The 20968-nt window shown below is 30.5% G+C and overlaps 2 protein-coding genes across 2 annotated transcripts; both read right to left on the bottom strand.

Moving 5' to 3' along the window:
- Positions 1–3234: 3234 nt before the first annotated feature.
- LOC131628687 (protein COBRA-like) lies at positions 3235–5595 on the bottom strand. The gene is made up of 6 exons (XM_058899516.1): positions 5520–5595; positions 5057–5136; positions 4336–4792; positions 4074–4233; positions 3688–3962; positions 3235–3587 (listed from the first exon to the last, which is right to left on the bottom strand). The coding sequence occupies exons 1-6, from the start codon at positions 5593–5595 to the stop codon at positions 3298–3300; spliced, it is 1338 nt and encodes a 445-aa protein (XP_058755499.1). The 3' UTR covers positions 3235–3297.
- A 4109-nt stretch (positions 5596–9704) lies between these two features.
- On the bottom strand, positions 9705–16193 carry LOC131628686 (ATP-dependent zinc metalloprotease FTSH 7, chloroplastic-like). The gene is made up of 13 exons (XM_058899515.1): positions 15236–16193; positions 13811–13876; positions 13575–13709; positions 13350–13415; positions 12806–12991; positions 12627–12713; positions 12422–12535; positions 12197–12321; positions 11992–12100; positions 11677–11802; positions 10923–11246; positions 10719–10842; positions 9705–10226 (listed from the first exon to the last, which is right to left on the bottom strand). The coding sequence occupies exons 1-13, from the start codon at positions 16073–16075 to the stop codon at positions 10102–10104; spliced, it is 2427 nt and encodes an 808-aa protein (XP_058755498.1). The 5' UTR covers positions 16076–16193; the 3' UTR covers positions 9705–10101.
- Between the last annotated feature and the right edge of the window lie 4775 nt (positions 16194–20968).

Below are 20968 nucleotides of genomic sequence, written 5' to 3'. Positions count from 1 at the left end.
AATTAGATAAACTAGATTGTCCACCCGTGCTCCGCACGGATATATTAGAAATAAAATTACATTATTTTATAATAATTCATATTAAACTTTTATATTTGCATATAAAATCATTTAGCTTATGTTTGAAACTATACTTTTAATTTTTTTAATTAGAAACAATAATATCTATTATGGTTGCATTTATATATTAAAACATTAAGAGTATAAAAATATTACTACTTGAACTATAATAAGTTTAACATTTAATTTATAATTTATATTAATTTTTGTACAAATGAATATAATTGTAATAATTGTAAATATCGTAGAAATAAAAAAAATTAGATTTAAAATAAATGTATTTATGTCAACAACAATTGCATATTTATAGTTAATATACTAAAAATATAAAATTTGAGAAAAAAATAATTTTCACTACAGTAGTGAAAAATATTTAGCTATTAAAATTTCAAAAGCACAATTATGAAATTAATTTCCAGTAAATCACGTTATTCTATATATAAAACATTTGAATGTAATAAATCTATCTAATACACAAATGGTTGAATATGCAATTATTGATTTTATTTTATTAATTAGATCATATAGTATTGATTAAATAAATATTTTATTTATTAGCACTATTATTAATTTCATTTTATTAATTAGATCATATTAACTTTTATTAAATAAATATTTTATTTATTAGCATTATTATCAAATTTCGAATACCAATTAATTAGAATAATAAAAGGCAAATTTGACGATTTTGCTTTGAAACAATAATCCACTTTACTCTATTGAAAATAAAAGGACAATCAACTTTACTATATTGAAAATAAAATGACAATCAACTTTACTATATTGAAAATAATAGGACAAATCAATTGCACTACATGCTTACAAATCTCAATTGTTCTGATTATTCTCATTTTGGTTCGACTCCTCCACTCTCTCCTGTCATTCCTCGCCAGAAAAAAATGAAAATGAAAATTCATCAAAACCAAAACAATAACAAACAAATAACATCAATGAGCAGACAGATTTGATTAAAAAAAAAAACCCTTCATAACTTTATTGATTATAAACTTAGGTAATTGAAATAGGAGTCTCTTCAATACAAATCCAATGTCGCATCCCTAAATAATGTTTTTAACAACTTATTTTTTACTAGTGTGTGATTGTTGATCAAATTAACGTCGTTGCATTAGACTCTCTTGATAATATTAATTAATTTAAGAATTCTAGTTTTAGAGTCCTATCAACCTAGGAGTCTTTCCATTCTCACTACGAGATGTTGAAAAATATTGGTTGTACTACCTTGAACCAAACTCTTTTACAAGTTTGTCTTATTTGAAAAAAGTGATCCTAAAGAGATATTTTCCTGCCTTGAGATCCGCTCTATCAAAAAAGAAATATGTGACATTAGACAGATTGACATATAATCTTTGAATGAATACCGAGTGAGATTCGAGAAAACTAGAGTTAAGTTGTCCTCAATACTAGATTAGTGAACAACTACTCATCCAATATTTATGTGAGAGTCTGATGCCTATGAATAGAAACATCTTAAATGCTGCTAGTGGAGCAGCGCTTGTTGATAAGATCCTAGAAGAGGAAAAATCTTGATTGAGAATATTTCAATTAACTCTCAACAATTTACGATCAGAAACAATTCAACACTATTGACAAGAGGATTGAATGAGATTCAAGCTTCTTCTACTTCCAACCAAAATCTAGAAAACAAACTTAATGAGATTACTTCATTGGTAAAACATTTAGCACTAGGTAACTCTAAAAGGACGATGGTTTTTGATATTTTCACTTCTCCTAAGCATCCAACAGATTCATGTCCCACCTTGCAAGATCCCCCAAATGTTGATTTTCCTCTAGCATATGCAACAAATATATACAATCCTCAATCCAACAACTATGATGGGTACAATTACAGTGATTTGTCCACTACAAGTAACAACAAACCTATCATATGGAATTTTTTTCTACATAACAACAGTATATGCAACAACAAAACAACCCATCAGATGCTAGATTAACACCTCATGGGAGAACATTCAGTTTTCCAAATTGAATGGCTTGCTGATTTTGTTGACAAACCATATCCTAATTTACTTTCTATTGATTTCCCTTCTCTGTCTGATTTTGGTGACACTTGTGATATTTTAACTGATACTTAATTATGTCCTGTTTGTGCTGAAATTAAAGTTGTTTTATATTTTTACATTTCTTTTGGTATTTCTTGTGATATTTCTTCTGATATTTCTACTAACCACATTTATGTTGTAGATGTAGTTCCTGTTGTTGCCAAAATTTTAGTGATATGAATTGTAATGTTATACATATCACTTGTAAATTGAAATCATAATTTATTCAAATATTAGTATAAAACAACAATTACTTCGTAATTGTAGTTGTAGACACACTTAGTCGAACTGCATAAACGAATATTGTGCTTGTTGTTTGCTATTTATGTTTTGATGTATTCTTTTGTTATTTGTTGTTGTTCTAACATTTTTCAAGTTGTTTTGTGGATGCAGCTTGATCATTTTCCCTCCTTTACAGAAAAAAAGACAAACTCATCATAGATGTTTTTTAATAAATAACAAAATTTGAGTTACTTAAATGAGTTTTGTTCTCCTAGAATTTTTCTAGTTAGTTACACTCCCTAAGCAAGTTAGTTGTGGTACATTTAGTTTGCAAGTTAACTGAACTAAAACTAACTTAACTAGTTTATTATTGTGGGTATCATTCTAATTTTTTGACCCGAATATTCGCACGGGTTTTTAACTAATTATAAAGTAAATTATGCATACACTTTATGATAAACATTTATAATGGAAGTACTTAATGAAACTATTTGTCCAAACAAGGCATTTGTTTGAAACATGACATTAAGATGTTATTGCAATGCAACAATTAATAATTCATCTCTCTTTTAGTGTGTTTCTTTGGACAATATTAAGGTCAATACAAATAACAACAACCAGAACATTTTCTTACTTGATAGGGGGTTAGCTGCAAAAGAACAAACCATTACCATGATTCTGTTTGTGTTCCTCTAAGTATTTCCTATACATCAATCAAACCATTAGAATAGAAAAAAATAACAATAAAGTGGTGAATTCAACCCTTATGTTGAAACTAAAAAACAAATCATAGGCCAAATGAACAGCTATTCTTGAATTGTCACTGGATGTGACTTGGTTAGAATTCCAAAATTGGTATCCCGAAATCGAGTCAAAACTCTCGTAAGAATCAAAATTTTAGGTAGCCGAGTTGCGCGTGCCACATATATGAACTTTAGACATACGCGCAAAACACTAATGCTACCAACAACGCCATCGTCAAAGCAAGAAAAGAAACCTCTTGTCTGGAACTGTCATTAGGTGACCATGGATAAGCGTCGGGCGGTGGCATCACGCAGATGTCGCCATTGAAATAGATCCTTCGAGGAAACGCCCAACCTTTATCGAACGTAAAAGTTGATTTATCCTTACCAAAAAGTATCTCTGACTGTACATTGCCACTAGGACCAGCATGCATGAGGAAATCATTGTAGTATTTAATTCCCCATAGCATTGCAGTATCATCTGTTCAAAGAAACAAAACGTTTTGTGCCAATGATCAACACTATGGATTTTATGTCGATAATAAGATAGCAAATCCTTGAAAAATCTTACATAAACTTACTTATCGAGCCGTAGGGAAGTATTGATTCGTGATTGAAACTGAAAATTTGAGTCAGATTGTCAAAGTTTGGATGTTGAACAACCAAGTTCCAATCCGAGTAATTCATCCTGTAGTTGAAATTAGTTATAGTAACTTTTACGCGCCAATATTCCCTATAGTTGAGCTTTATATGCCAGTGAACTCGGATCGGACACATATGACTAGTACATCGAACCAAAGGCGCAATGATATTCTTTCCAGGGCTGTGAACAACCGAGGCTAAATGTGGCGCGCTTCTTGTTGGACTTTAATCACACCAACAAAAAAATGATAAGTGTGTGTGAGTGTATAATATTAATTTCTATTTAGAAGGAAATTGTAGTTTCAAAAAAGTAACGAAATCTTACTCTACACAGCTTCCCGATTGGGCCGTGTTGCCTTGGCAGCCACAGGAACATGCCGGGCATGGTACTATAGTATCGTTATAGAAAGACGAGAGGGAAACACAGCAAGTTGGAATTTGTTGAGCTTGAAATTGTGAATATGTGCATGTCACATTCCATGTCACTATGAAAAAATCAGAGATTAATCATAAGTTGATTTCCATACACTCTCCAAGATAGCTTATACGACAAGTACTTAAATGAACTTAAAAGATGATTAACTTACTAAGTGCTTGTGTCACTCTCCTTTTATCTTTCGATACGAATTTAGTCGGTTTCACAATTTTTGTCGGGCCGCATGTATAACCCGGTCCTGGTGCTTTCAACGTGAAATTGTGTGGCAGTCTGACAGTTTTGCTAGTCGTGCCAGCTCTACCGACAGTGATTCGAAACGATGCGACCGAATTTGTTGGATCTTGTGTCCATGAGGTGAGTACACCGCCTTTGCAGCAATTTGCGATTTGTTGATTATAAGGCGCACCGGGAAGTAAATCAATGATTGTTGGAGTTCTTTCACAACAATGTGGAATGATTTCCTTGAATTTTAAGCAATCTCCTTGTTCAGTTGTCTGCCCTCCCACCATGGACCATATTACCTCTTTCTTTGCCCATTTCCATCCTAATGACCATCCTGGCGGCGTTATATGACGATACCGTTGATAGTTGTACATTGTAACAACGGCCTGTCCACATTGAGAGCAACTGGTGTGAACATGAAATCCATCACAAATGTGTTCCATTAAATAGTAAAACATTTTGTAGCATCGACACCTCTGAAAAAATACATGTTTGAGTCCATGTCATTGTTGGACATTAATCATGACATTTGTAATTAAGTTTAATTTATTATTTTTTCAAATTATTATCGGTGACATCTGTCTCTATGTCTGGCGCGTCTGCACTTCATAGGTAAAATGTTTGTAATATTAGTAAGAGAATGTACTCACAATATAACCATCAGGTGCCCAGCTAATAATATCCCATTTGATTGTGATATTTCCATTTGGGTCAAGTGGATCATAAGCTTCTGTAAACATTTATAGTTGTTAGGCTACTAGAAAAAAAAAAAAAAACATATGTACATAGATATTTAAGAATTAAACATTTCTTTCATAGTAGAGTAATTTGACCGACTACTCTAAATCGGATCAATATAGGATACATAGAGTCGTCTTTGAGGTATGCAAGACAGACTACCGCATATGGTCTTAAGATCGATGAATTAATCAGAAAAATCTATTTCAATGGCAAAACTTTTGCAAACAATCACAATTGATCCTTTATTTGTTTTGAAAAACCCTTATAAAGAGCAAAACTTTCCATCAAAACAGGACAACCCCATGAACCAAAAACACAGAAGGAATAAAAAGTTGAAAACTATATAATAAATGTAAGAAGAAAAACAAGAACCTGTTGAAGTGTAAAAGAGCGTAAACAAGAGGAAGAGAAGAATGCATGGACAAGATTTAAGGAAAGAGAAGAACATCATTTTTGTTTTTGTCTGAATTGTGTGTCAGTCACACTCTTACACAAACAGAATCAGAATTGTTGTCTGATCAAAACACTTAAAGAAAAAGAAAAACGACAATAAGTTTAATAAAAAAAGCAGTAATAAATGAAGTTAGAGAGATTTATTTGGGTGACATATGAAAATGGATCCGAATTCTTGGGTTATGCAATTAAAGAGTCAAATAATATTGAGATTATGAAAAAGTATGTTAAATTTATTGAAGAAGAATTAGTCTCTACACATGTCCATAGAGTAGAGATACTAGATTCATAAAGAAAAATAAATACTATTTAAATGATTTTGCATAAAATTGTAGATAGGAAAATGATAGCAGAAACTTATGCATTCATTCATTATACTCTCATTCACACCTATGAAAAATAAGACATAATGTTTTTTTTTTTTTTTGACAAGATGTAAGGAATATTTTGATGCAAGCAAAGCATCTTAAATTCTAGATTGATCAAAGCTAATTGTGGCCACTCTAAAAATTATTGAGAGAAAGATTCATATGTATAAGTTATTGATGAGAAAGATTGTTTACGTCAACAAAATAGTTATGGATACCTACATTTTTTCTAACTTTATCTTAACCTACCAATTTTTTTAAGCATTATTTTTAGATAATTTCTTCACCAGCTACAAGTTATTGTCAAGTCATGAATAAGAATAATAAATAAATAAAAAAAATTATATGAGAGATACAATGAACATGGAGAGTTATAAAACACAAATATATTATTGGGTTAAATAAGCTTGTAGTCCCAACAATATACCGAAATTCGTTTTTAATTCTCTAAAAAATTTCCTTCAAACAATCACTTGCGTATAATTTTTCAATCGTAATAATGGTACCTCCAACTAAGTTTTTGTTGACGTGCCACGTGCCAGTTTTTTACCATTTAATATTAATAAATAAAAATAAAAATAGACAGATTTGGTTCGTCGCAAATGATCAAAAAGATAAAGATTTTGGCAGAAATTTAAAATCGGTCACTAAATCTCATAGTGCGTCACTAAAACTATCACAAAATATTAACATTCATGTTAGAAATCCGCCACTAAAACTTAAACTTTGTCACTAAATCTCAAAACCGCCACTAAAACCCATAAAAAATAAACTCTAATTACAAATATTAAAATACACCATTTAACAAATAATTATTTTTAACATTATAACATTCAATTTCTTAATATAATAAAATTTAAAAAATCACAATTACATTACTAATATATACTTTATTAGACAAAATCAACTATAGTTTAAATTTTTAAATATAATAATAGATTACATAACCTAATATGAAGAAGATCCACTGTGCACTTGTCAGTAAAAAATGAATAACATAATGCAAAAATTACTACTTGCATCATGCATCAAAAAGCAAAACATACTTATATTTCATATATCATGGAGCTCAATTAAATCTGGTACAAGTTTTAAAATATCTAGTTATTTAATTATAACATCTTTCATATACGATTTTGTTGCTAAAGTCTGCTATGACTTGCAAAATTAGCATCATGAACCCTCTTATTTAGCCATTTCCATAGAAAATGGCAAGTGGTTGCCGCATCTCGTTGAAGATCCTACAATTCTTAGGGTGTATTTGTTTCAGGGATTAAAATTATAATTTTGGGAATGTTATTTCCGAGAATATTATTATCATGAATGTTTTTCCTATCCTTATGTTTGATAAATAGTTTAAATTTCCAGGAATGTTTATAAATTATATTTAATTTAAATAAATAAAGAAATTAAATAAATAAAAATGGGAAGTTATTGAAGGTTACATCTTATTCGCATGGGAATATAAGATTCTCATCCTTTTACATGGGGTGTGTTTGTTTCGGTGCTAGAAAAATAATTCCTGGGAATCTGAGGCTGGAAATAATTATTCCTTTGTTTGGTAGATGGGAAAGAAAAAAAATGCCTTGGAATAAATAATACCCAACAATAAAAGTTACTCATGAAAGTGTAAATATTTATTCTCATGTCAAAGGGGGGGAAATCTTTTATCCCATGGGAATAAAAAATAACTAACTATAACTACCCACTTCCATACTATTTCAACCCATTATTTTTTTATTTTTAAATTTTTAAAATGATAAATAAAATTCAAAATTATTCTAAGGAACCTTAATTATTTACCAAACAAATTGATGGGAATAAAATTTCTAGGATTAACATTCCTAGGAATAACATTCCTAGGAATAACATTCCTGGGATTATAATTTTAATCTCTCAAACAAACACACTCATGGGAATAGAAAATGAAAAAATCAAGTGTAAATTAAGTTTTAAAGAATAAAAAATTCTAAGGCATAATTGATAAATACTTGAAACAAATATAGGAAATGTAAAAAATTAATATAAGATTTCCGGGAATAAATTAAGAATCCAAACAAATTGTGCACAATTGTTAAAAAACATTACAAGTAAAATTATTGGATTGACTAAAATATTCGTTTGATGCATTTACCACCTTCGAGATATTAGAAACTTTCATTTTAAACAGTATGTTTTTATGTTCCAACTAAATCCACTAAGTCATTGTTTACCAAAATAAATGTGACACTTCTCTTCTATTCTTCTCATTGCAAAATGAACTAAAAAGTAAAAACTTATTGACCACTTCATCTCCCCATCCTACATCATTCAAATCCAATTAAATAAAAACTTATTTCCATATTTTTGAAGTCTATGCATGATGTAAACAAATGTCTAACAATAAAACACAGCACACAACTTTATTGATGCACATAGTACAATTGCTTGTAGTAATTTGAAATTTTTTATTGAGTTTCTCATTAGACTTGTGACTTGGTATTGACATCAATTTCTTACCACTAGAAACTTTAATTTTTTTTACAAAGAGGAAATTAAATTTGAAATTTACACATCACTCTAACACTCAGTTTTGACCAAACATCATTATAGTTAGCGTTGACTGAACAAATTGTGAATGTTGAACACTCACATTTGACCGAGCCTCCATTTCTCAAGTTCTTTCCCACATTTTCCATTTGACTGATCAAATGATTTAGTTTGATCAAATGATTTAGTTTATTCCTTCATGGATTAGAATTTAAGTTTTCAGAGCTACTTCTTTCCTTTCTACTTGTTGAACTTTTCGTTAAAGAAATTAGAAATTATTCGAGTTCTCTTGACATCATATTTGATGGTGTGTTCTTAGTCAATTTTTCAAGAAATGTCTCTCCAACAGAGGAATTATTATGAGTTCTCTTGATATAGGATACAACAGGACAATCTTATCCTAGAAACTTCCTGGTTTATAGCCTGTTTGTACAAATTTAGAGTGTCATTAAATTTAGAAGAGCAACCGAATAAACAACTCAACCAATAATCTCTTTGGTGGCATAATCTGTTCTTTAAAACTTTTTGAAATAAAGAAATAATAATTCAATTCTTATATTTAATTCCGAAGGTATACAGCTGAGCTCTTTGTATTGCAATATATCTCTTTTGATTTTCAATTCAGGTTTGATAACCACACAAAATCAAATACAAGCTTCCAAGTTTTTTTAACACTGCCATGCGTTTCAACTCTAGAACAGTCAATTAAGCACATACTAAACTCATGAGTGTCCCTTCCCTTTCCTAGATTATACCATGGCCAAAGTTACTTTTGTATCATCTGATCGCCCTTAAGGCGGCCAAGACCAGGCGGCTCCACACCTAGTCGTCTACTTTTTTTCACATCCAGCTTAAATTGTAACTTAAGAGCAGAAGAATGAGATAATAATGGTTTACAGGAACATGACTGCGACAATGTAACTTCCCAAAAGGACAAAAAATAAAACTCAACCACATAGGACACGGGTGTACCAGACACACATTGCAAGTTAGCATGATATTGCATTTCCTCAACACTTAGTTCAACAAGACAACAAAGTTATAATATGATGATTGAGAATACATATAATGTGGGGTCAAAATCTGAAAGAAATTGCACAAACGTAACTGTGGACTGATAGATAAGATTGACTTTTGATGGGGAGAATTTGATAACAGACTCCTTAACTAACCATGGTACTTGCAATTTCAATAAAATACTTTGGTGTAACATGAAGCAGGACCACATATTTAACAGAATCATTAACGTATAAATCAACTATATATTAATTACATTTTGTGACATGACTGAAATAATAGTCAATATACAATTTAAATTACCATTACTCATGTAGTTGAAGAGAGGCACTAATGCGATGTATTTCTTCATATTCTGTTTTCCTTGTGGCTTCGGTTGAGTGAATGGTGAGTAAATAAATACAAATAACAAGTTGGCCTAAACTAAAAACGATGCCAAAGTTCACCTTACAGGAATATACAATGTTTGTAAGGCATGCTATTTGAGATATAATTTCACTAACTTTAGTTGATGAACCGTGTCAAAAATCATACCTCAAGTTACACTTCACACCGGAAACACATAATAGACAACTCTTTTAACAGTTTCAGGAATCAGTCTTCAATGGGAGAAGGGTCTGTTGCTTGCCTTCCATAAAATTTGTCAGTTCTGTTGGCGCAACCACCAATCTTAACCACTTCTGTAACTCTTCACCCTCTACTTTCTCTTTTTCTGAAGAACACAAGCAATAAAGCAGTGTTAAAACTTACAACACCGTGGCTTAGATAAAAGCATATTGCTTTGACATCATTAATTAATGAATAATACATATAATAGAGTGGATAGAAGTATACAGCATGTGACATTTTCACATCATCATTTTATTATATCAAACTACAGAATTAAAAATCTGCAATCTATTTTTTTATGCAAATTCAATTGATCCCATAGATAAAAACTGCATGTATGAATGTATCGAGATATTATTGTATTTTCAAATTAACAACATGATTACATATTCCACCCAGCAATTTAATGTGAATCTCGAATGAAAATTTGGATTTAACCATGCTCATAAAAGCAACATCGCTGATGAAAGTAGAGATAGCAAAAGAAGAAAGCATCAAAAGAAATGTAATTCAAGTATATAAAATGATGAAAGCAAGATAGTGAAAATACAAATACTAATACCATTGCTATATATAATAAAGAAAGTACAGTTACCTTCTAACTGAGCACCAAGACCCTCTACAACAGTAGGATTAGCTCGTACAATGGAAAGTGATACTTCCAACGCAGATTGAAGCAATGCTTTCACCTCTTTTTGAACAAGATCAACAAGTTGTCCCTGTTGTTTCCATATTATTAAAATAAGCATATAGACAATTTTGAATTGAAGAAAATAAACAAGTTAATGAAATATTTAACCTGATCCCTTCCCCAAGGAACTGATCCCCCAGACTCATCCATTCCACCATTAGAAAGTGTGGAAATTGACACAGGGCCGATTATCTGACTAAGACCATATTCAGCAATAGCTTTGTATGCCAAGTCAGTTGCTCGCCGTATGTCATCAAGTGCACCTGTTGAAACTCGACCAGAATAAACAACTTCTTCTGCCGCACGCCCTCCAAGAAGGGTCACCAGACGACCACGCAATTCATCAATGAAAAGCAAGTATCTGTCCTCAGTTGTTGGAGGAATATAAGTAAAGCCCAAGGCCCCTCCTGACCTAGGCAGTATGCTTAGTTTCTGATAACGTACACAAGACAGTAAGGCATTGAAATATCCCTAAATGTTTATCTATTAGTAATAAGATGCTTTGACTTGTAATTTGTTTTATACTTATTGAATCATGCACAACAAATAAACTATTTGCTCTGACTTCCCACCATAAAATAAGAGAAATAAATTAAAAGTAAACCCATCTCACTCAAAGAAAAAGGAAATAAAACAATCTGTCAGCAGCCATTAAACTAATAATCTCATAACCAGAGCCTATGTAAACTAGACATCATCAAACATCAGAATAATTTCAAGCCTAGAAATACAGTTTATTAGTGTGATAATTCCACAAAAATCAAGTAGGTTTAAGTGGTCAAAGAAAACCAGTGTGTCTTTAATGGCAACAGCATATTCAAATGGCCAAGAAATCAAGAACAGGGCATCTTCCATGATCTACCTGAACACGCGGCTGTCCAGGAAGAAGACTCGCAACTGCAGTGCCTACTACAGCATGACCAGCTTCATGTCGTGCAACTACACCCTTCTCACATCCCTGCAACTTAGCAGTCTTCTTTTCTATGCCCTGAAACAAGTAGTTTGGTCTTTTTATCCACAATTGGTAAAGTAGGGGCCAATTTACAGAACTAAATTTCTAATTTAACATTGTGATTTGACAGAAAACCTGAACAAACTGTTGGCATAAATTACAATTGTGCATCCACCAAGAGAGATTGTGGATGAAATCAATATCATCCAAAACAAATTTACTTACAGCTAATGACCTTTCCACAGCTTCAATAAAATCAATTTTCTCCACAACAACTTTGTTCTTTCTTCCAGCCAATAAAGCAGCCTCATTTACTAGGTTCGCAAGATCCGCCCTTCAATTATGTGCATGTGTCAGATCAAACTTCCAATCTTCTCAATGTATTTAAAGGGAGGAAAAGTATATCATGTGAAAGAAATAGCATAATTACCCTGTGAATCCAGTAGTCATAGAAGCAATGTCACCAATGTAAACATCATTGGCCAAAGGAAGTTCTTTCTTAGAAACATGAACTTTCAGGATGGATTCTCTTCCAATCCTATCAGGTGTTTCCACCTAAGGAGAAAACATGACATTCTTAAAAGATATATAAAAAGATTCTTATATATCACTATAAAAACCAAATGAGGTAATGCATTAAAACTTGAATCCAGACCATAACTACTCGATCAAATCTTCCTGGTCGGCGAAGTGCAGGATCTAAGACATCAGCACGATTAGTTGCTCCCAGAACAATCACTGCTGAATTGCTGTCAAACCCATCCATCTCCTGCAATACAGTTTCAACATATTAGCCTCATTATGACATAATCCCACATCCCAAACAATCACAAGAAATAAACAACACAAGGAATACTAACAGTGAGCAACTGGTTCAAGGTTTGTTCTCGTTCATCATTGCTTACAATGCGAAATTTACCATCCCGACTTTTAGCCACAGCATCTATCTGCATACCAAAATAAATTTTGATTTCGTTGAATATTAAATAGTAAATGTTATATTAAACTTCTTACACAACAAAAGAGTACATATTCTTACCTCATCAATAAATATAATGGATGGTGCTTCTTTCTTTGCCTTTGCAAAGAGATCTCGCACCCGGGAAGCACCCATACCAACATACAACTCAACAAACTCACTAGCAGAACAACTTATAAATGGCACATCAGCTTCTCCAGCCACAGCCTTTGCTAGTAAAGTCTTACCTGTTCCTGGAAGACCTACCTGTAAGATAAACCAAAAGATATTTACTTCATACATGCCAAACTAAAATAATAACAATATAAGATTGCATATAGCTTAGGCATAAATAGTCCACATATGAAGTACAAGCACAAACATGCAGGAAGGGTGTAAGTGGAAGCTAATCAAAGATTTATTCCAGTAACTATGAGTTCAATGAAACACAATTGTGGTATGGTATTTCGCAAGGTAAAGCCCATTTAAGTAAGAGAAAATATAGCTGACATAATAGTATAATACAGTATAAAATTTTGTTGGATTTTAACACAACCAAGACAAGAGACATTTCCCATATTCGATCCCTTCCCCCAACAAACATATATCTCTGACTATATCTCACCAAGAGAACACCTCGAGGAGGACGAGCTCCAAGTCGTGTATATTTATCCGGATTTCGAAGAAATTCCTGGCAAGGGAGCATCATCACAACCAAAATTATTTCCCTATATCACCAGAAAAAATCTGAATGAAAATAGAATGTTATTGTAGGATAGAAACTAGAAAGCCTCATTTGCACCCTAAAGATTTTAAATGCTGAAAATGAGCTGAAGAGAGTCCAGCTTACCACAATCTCTTCTAGCTCCTCCTTAGCCTCATCAACACCAGCAACATCAGCAAATGTTATTGTTTCACCTTTTTCAGATGATTTTGTACCATCAGAAGTTCCTGATTTGCGGTTCCTAATCTGACCAAGAGTTTTCTGCCGTAGCATGTAATTACTCATAAGACATCATTTCAATGGTTTAGGAAAAATGATTCGGGTAGGGCAGAGAAGATAAGAGAGGAAGAAATCAAACTCACCTGAGAAAAGCTTCCACGGACTCGATGGAGAAGTCCCACCAGTACAGCAACACAAAACATGGCTATCTGTGAAATTGAGAAATAAAGTCAGCTTGTCACATGATATACCGTTAACGCAACAAACCAAGGAAATTTATAATGAATTGGAATAGGAAGTCAAATACCTTACCCAACTAATATATTTTAGCAAAGGGTCTTGCTAACCAGTGCCCTCAGGGCAATGGTTAAGCATTCCAAAAAAGAAAATATTTTATAGAAAATGTAATATTTTGATTTTCAAGACATTAAATATGCATATTACCGAGATAAATTTTGTTTTTTTGGAATGCTTAACCATTGCCCTGAGGGCACTGGTTAGCATTTCCCTTTAGCAAAATACACAAGCAAAAGTAGTAAAAGAGACACTTATCTGGTAATATAACAAATTACAACATATGTTTTATTTAGCAAATGATTTGAAGGATTTTTTAAACGGTAAGCAAGTTTAGTTCATGAAACCATATAAACATTAACTTCTATTAATCACCTCAAAGCATTCCATTCTTTTATGAAATTATTATTTCAAATTCTCTCGGAGTAGAATCTACTGTATATAACTAAAACTAATCACGTAACCTATAATCTGTCCAGCTTGATAATTTCCACAACTTATGTCATAATTTTAGTTCATAGCCATTAAGCAGTCACACAATTTTAAGGGTTTGATAGAAAGATTGTAATCGGAGAAAGAAACAAAGAACTATAACTCTTATTTCTCTTTTTGGGTCTCCAAAGGTATGCTGCCTCTTAATAACTAAATATATTTGGGTCTCCAAAGGTTTGCACATCAAATATACATTAAACCTCAAATCACCAGCCTCCTTCCAACATCAACCTTAGGTCTGTTTGGAAGGGTTTGGAGGGCTATACTTAGGTCTATATTTTAATATATATTTGAGATTTCTAAAAAATTGAAAAAGTATCATGATATATGATCATATAACAATTCAATCACAATACATTCATTTTTAGAAACATTTTATAGCTTGTTTAATCCAGAAAAAGAAAAAAAAGCCCTCCCCTCCAAAATCCCCTCCCAAATACTCCCAAAGTAGATTCAATTGTTGATGTAAGTATAACTTATCATTTGAGTCTCCACTTTCCAGAAGACTAACAGTGCAGGTTAGCTACATTACAACACACATAACATAACTGTTGAGAATCCTGCATTAGATAGCGATATGGCCTCAACACTAACCGTGATTCCTATGGAGATCCTTCACCTTACAAAGTCTATCTTAAATCATGATGCCACACATTATAGTGATTATAAATGACAAATGATGGACAACTCTCATTTCACATCTTAATGACAAATTTTGTGGAGATCTAAATTCTAATATTATTCTAAGAGTAACAAACCATGAATAACCAAAAGTTTCTTACCAAACTAGGGTTGATGAATACACCGGAACGTCTCTCAGGCGATCCAAACTCCACTTCATTCTCCAGCATCTTTTCATAAGGAGTTCTAGTATCACTGGGCCTAGTTGTAGTATAAACAACAGCAATCCTCTTCGTCGGTGCAACACTCTTAACCAAAGACTCTGATTCCTCTTGCAACCCACTATTACTACTAGATACTTCACCACCTTCAAAATCAGACTTCAAATTATACTTTATATGAACCCCATCAACCTGCACCTTCAAAACCTGATCACTATTAATCCTACTCAAAAACTCACTATAAGGAACTCTCACAGACTCCATGGAAGATCTCGGTTCGTAGCCCGGTAACACATTCCAAGGCCTAATCAACCTCATAGAAAAAATCACAATCCCTAACTGAAGAAACCAAACCCCAACTTGTTGAGCTTTCAACAAAGTCTCCCATTTCCATTTCCCAGTCTTAGAATTAGAATCTAACCACCACCACCACCACCAACCACCTTTCCCTTGCTTCTCCTTATTCCGGTTCGAACCGGAACCATCTGAACCCGGTTCAACTTCAACCTCTTTACTCTCAGAATCGGAACTAGCTGAACCGGAATCGGTTTCTTGACCACCGGAAGCAGCTCTTCTGAACCCATCAATGTTATTGAGCTTTAAGCCTCTCCATAAATGGAACCTACCGAAATCGGTTAAGAAATTGGTGTCTTTAAGAACCCTAACGGGTGATGAATTGGGGACGAAACGACGGTTACGCCAGTGGTGGATATTGGATTTGATGGAATGGGAATGAAGGTAGATTGTTGAAGGGGATAGATAGTAATCCAAAGCTGACATTGAAAAGGGAAAGATAGAAAATTGGGATTTTTGTTTTTGTGTATGTGTGAGAGTGGTTTAGGGATTTATATAGGTGAGGTTTTTTCAGAGATAATCTTCTTGTTTTCTATGAAGTACCAATGGTGGGAAGAGAGAGAAGGCTATAGGGTGATGGGATATGGAATTTAGGCCGTTGGATTGATCTTGGTTGTTGAATTTTTAACTTACTTTATATTTTTCTACTTGTGATTTATCCATATCTATAAAAAGTTAAAAACACAATCTTGTACAAATTGTTAAAATAATTGAGAAAATTATATATGTTATTATATTTAGAAATATCTATCTTAAATAATAATATCAAGTTATTGAAAAGATGTTTAATTTGTCAAATAATAATTAATTATCATATTAGTTAATAATTGTATTTTTTAGTAGTATAAATATCTATAATATAAGAAAACTCTATCTTTTTGAAGAGTTCCTCTCATGCTGCGAAGTGGCTTATTCTGAGAGTAAGAAATGTTGCTTAAGGATGCGCCACGTGGACTGTTCATTTATGAAATTATGTTCTTCCATCTTCCATAATTAGCATTTGTGTGGTTCTGTCCATGCATCTTCCGTTCTGCATAATTATGTGTTACATAATTAATATAATGAGGACTTTATCTTCTTATGTTTATTCACCTTCTGCATCAGTTATGTAATGAAGAGTTTGTAACTGCTACATTATACATAATGATTGTGTTATTTATAGCATTTGTGGCTTCCACTTTTCTGTAGTATCAGACCATTTTTACTTTACTGCTTGTGCTAACTGGCTGTAAGATATGGCGAGACCATTGGCGAAAACCTGTTACACCAACGATAGCAAAGAACTTTGGAAAGTTTCTGTTCGAGTGCACCATATATGGAAGGTTGTTTCGAACAAGAGGGAGCATTTTGAGATGATTTGATGAGTTTTTTTCTTCTTATATTCTATTATTTTGGTCTTATGTTATTTAGATACGATGGTGGAATGAGATCAAGCAACATCAGAACAAACCAACTGACATATTGGTTTGATTTTCTACATTTATGTACTTTGATAGGGTTTTCATCAAAACTCATCTGAACAAGAGAAAAACTGCCATCAGTGTTTTCAAATCATTAGTTTTACTTGATTTCTGCCATTTTTGTAAGTACAATTGTAGAGTACGAGTACGTAAGAAGTAGAAGTTAATACAAATGTAAGTACAATTTTTGTAATCAGAGTGCAATTAATTTTTGTAATAGGATGAAAAGAGAATAGATAAATTATACAGTGATAAATGTGATGATTGTATGTGTTTCATTGACGTTGTTTGTTACTGTTTTGGTTTTAATGAGTTTTCATTTTCATTTTTTTATGTTGTTTTGATTTTATTGTTGAACGGTTCCGTTGGTTTTCTACCTTAGAAATGATTCCACTTTTATAAATCTGGTCTTTCCAACTTTACTTTTGAATAGTCCGGTTATTCTAGAATTATAAGTCTCATCTTTCCAACTTTACTGTTGAACGGTTCTTCTGGAATTATAAATCTATCTTTTCAACTTTACTGTTGAACGGTACTTCCCGTTCTTCTCGAATTGCGGTGATTTTGGGGCTCAGTTTTTGTTGATATATTTTTTTAATAGAATTTAAAGAAGAAGAAAAAACTAAGAGTAAAAGAATAAATAAAATTTAATCCATTATATCTAATGAATTTTGATTTGTTTTATGATTTGTTTTATTATTTCTATATATGTTGAAGATCAAAAAGAGAGCATAATCACGATTTGATCATTAATAAACTATATATTTAATTAATTTCAAAATATTTATTTATAAAAATTTAAACCTAAATAAATTATATTGGACTTTAAATGAATAAAATAAAAAATATTCTCTGCAAAATCCAAATTAAAAATAAAAAAAGTGAAAATAAGAAAAATAAATGGAAAAAGAGATATTGCTTTTATGTTATTATTCAAGTCATTTAAATTATAAAGAAGATAGACATAAAATATAAAATATAATTTTTTGTTTCGGTTGAGTTGAGAATTCTATTTGTAAAATAATTATTATTGCTACATTAAAGTCTAAAATGGATAAATATTTATAAATTTGATTTTTCAAAAATATTTAAAATAAATTAAGTAAATATATATTACAATAACTTAAGGAAAAAATATAATAAAAAATATAATAATGATTAAAATAAAATAAAAATAGAATGTAATGTTTATTATTGATCTAAATATGAAAAAAAATGTTACTATTGAAACCTATGTCATTGAAATAATGATTTAATAAATATGTACTACTTATCTAAATACGGCAAAAATATTAAAATTGTCATGGTGAGGATATCCGATAGAGCAAAGATACAATGAAATCTTGGACGGACCAATGAAGGGGAGACACGACATATTTTTATGAGTGGATGGAGATAAGATTGCAAATAACTTGATGTGTTATATTTTGATGAACAACTAATTATAAAATTTTAATTTTTATGTGTATTATTTAATAGTTATATGATTTATTTTTATACTAAAAAATAATTTATTTTTAATATAATTATCCATATAGGTCTATTAATTTGTCTATATTTAACATTTTGTTAATGTAATAGTGTTATTAGACAACAAAATCGACGAAACAATAATATAATATGCATTTGATTTGTTTCCTTTTTTATTCTTTTTATTTTTAAATGATAATAAATTTTTTATTTTTTAATATTTTCTAATATTTACGATATATTTCATTTTTCTATTTTAAAAATATTAAATGTTACATTCAATTAAAAATAAATTATAAAACATTATATAAAAAATGATTTTATATAAAAAACTAAATATAAACAATGTTATTTTTATAAACGGGGAACAAATGTTTTTATAAAAATAGTGATCCAGATATTATTTATATACAAAAAAAAAACTTATAGGCACGTGTTTTGTTATTCAACTAACATTTCAACTTCTATATAATGCTTATTTATATATACTCTAATTTTTTTTAAAATAACCATATTATATTATTTAAACTATATAAATATGATATATTAAGAGTCATAAATACTTATTTATTTAGTTCTCCCCGCCCTATTTTAGACATAACACCGACTTTTTACCCCACTTAATTTTTTGGCAATGAAAATCAAGTTTAAAAGTCATCAAGTTATACCTCATATTTTTTAATAAATATTTCATTTTGAGGAAAGGAAAAGTCAATCATATTAATTTTAATCAATGTTTTACATAATTAATTCCAATCAATCATATTAAATAATTGGCATAATTTTTTAAGGAAACATTTATCAATTAATAACATTAAATTATAGAATTAAATATATTTTTAATCTTCTAAATATACAAATTGAATTAATATTATGTTCAATTTTCAAAAATATTAAATTACTCAATTAATTTTAAACAATTACAGTAAATATTTATTTTTAGTAAATAGTTATTTCTCTACAATACTATTCAACTCATACACAACTTACCTTATGTTTTTTATTAGTGTTGTTTAGTGACGAGTATAAAGTATAGTATTGTTTTGTTTCGTTTAGTTCTTGATATGATTATAAAGTATAGTATTGTGATCTATAATAAATACATAAATAATGTATGAATTAAATAATATCAAAATTATATGATAATATGAAATATTTTTAATTATTTTATTATCATTAATCATTGAATATTAAGGATAACATAACGTTACTTATAAAAATACTGAGAATAATAACGGGAACATGAAGTTACTGATCAAAATATTGAATAATAACGGAAACATGAATTTACTAATAACGGGAACATGAAGTTACTGATAAAAATATTGAATATTAACAAATATTGAATATTAACAGGAATATGAAGTTAGTGATCAAAATATTAATATTAGCGGAAACATGAAGTTATCGGTAAAAATATTGTATATTATGGAAACATGAAGTTATTGATCAAACTATTGAACATTAACGGGAACATGGAGTTATCAATTAAAATATTAAATATTAACGGGAAACAATGTTAATACGTTGAAAGTAAATGTGACTAAGTTTATATTGCATTGGACAATCGATATTGTATATTCTTTATTGATCTTTCCAATTTTTATTGCATATTAATAAAATAACACTTCATTATTCTATTCTTTATCAATTTCATTTTTAATTTTATTATGTATCTTTGCTGAACGAATTGTATCATAATAATAATTACATCAATTTTTTTTTTTAAAAATATAATATTGAACAAAATAAGCAAGAACATGAAGTTATTAATCAAAATATTGAATATTAACGGGAACATGAAGTTACTGAATAAAATATTGAATATTAACGAGAACATGAATTACTGATCAAAATATTGAATATTAACGGGAACATGAAGTTACTGATTGAAATATTGAACATTAACGGGAACATGAAGTTACTGATCAAAATATTGAATATTAAAACAAATTAGCGTACCACACTGGTCCCCGTGCGAGTGCACGAATATCCCGTTAATATTTAAAATATTGAATATTAACGGGAGCACGAAGTTATTGATTAAAATATTGAATATTAACGGAAGACGAAGTTACTTATCAAAATTTTTAATATAATCGGAAACATTAAGTTACTGATCCAAATTTTGAATATTAATGGGAACACAAAATTATTGATCAAAATAATAAATATTAACGGGAACACGGAGTTATTGACAAAATATTGAATATTAACGAGAACATGAAGTTAGTGATAATTGTTTTAAATATAAACGGAATATGAAGTTACTGATAAATTTTTTCAATATTAACGACAACAAATTTGGAATATTAACGGGAACACGAAGTTATTGATCAAAATAATGAATATTAACGGGAACACGGAGTTACTGATCAAAATAAAGAAT

This window comes from Vicia villosa, unplaced genomic scaffold, assembly GCF_029867415.1.
Source record: "Vicia villosa cultivar HV-30 ecotype Madison, WI unplaced genomic scaffold, Vvil1.0 ctg.000470F_1_1, whole genome shotgun sequence".
Taxonomy (NCBI): Eukaryota; Viridiplantae; Streptophyta; class Magnoliopsida; order Fabales; family Fabaceae; genus Vicia; species Vicia villosa.
This window is presented reverse-complemented; position numbering and strand designations above follow the sequence as displayed.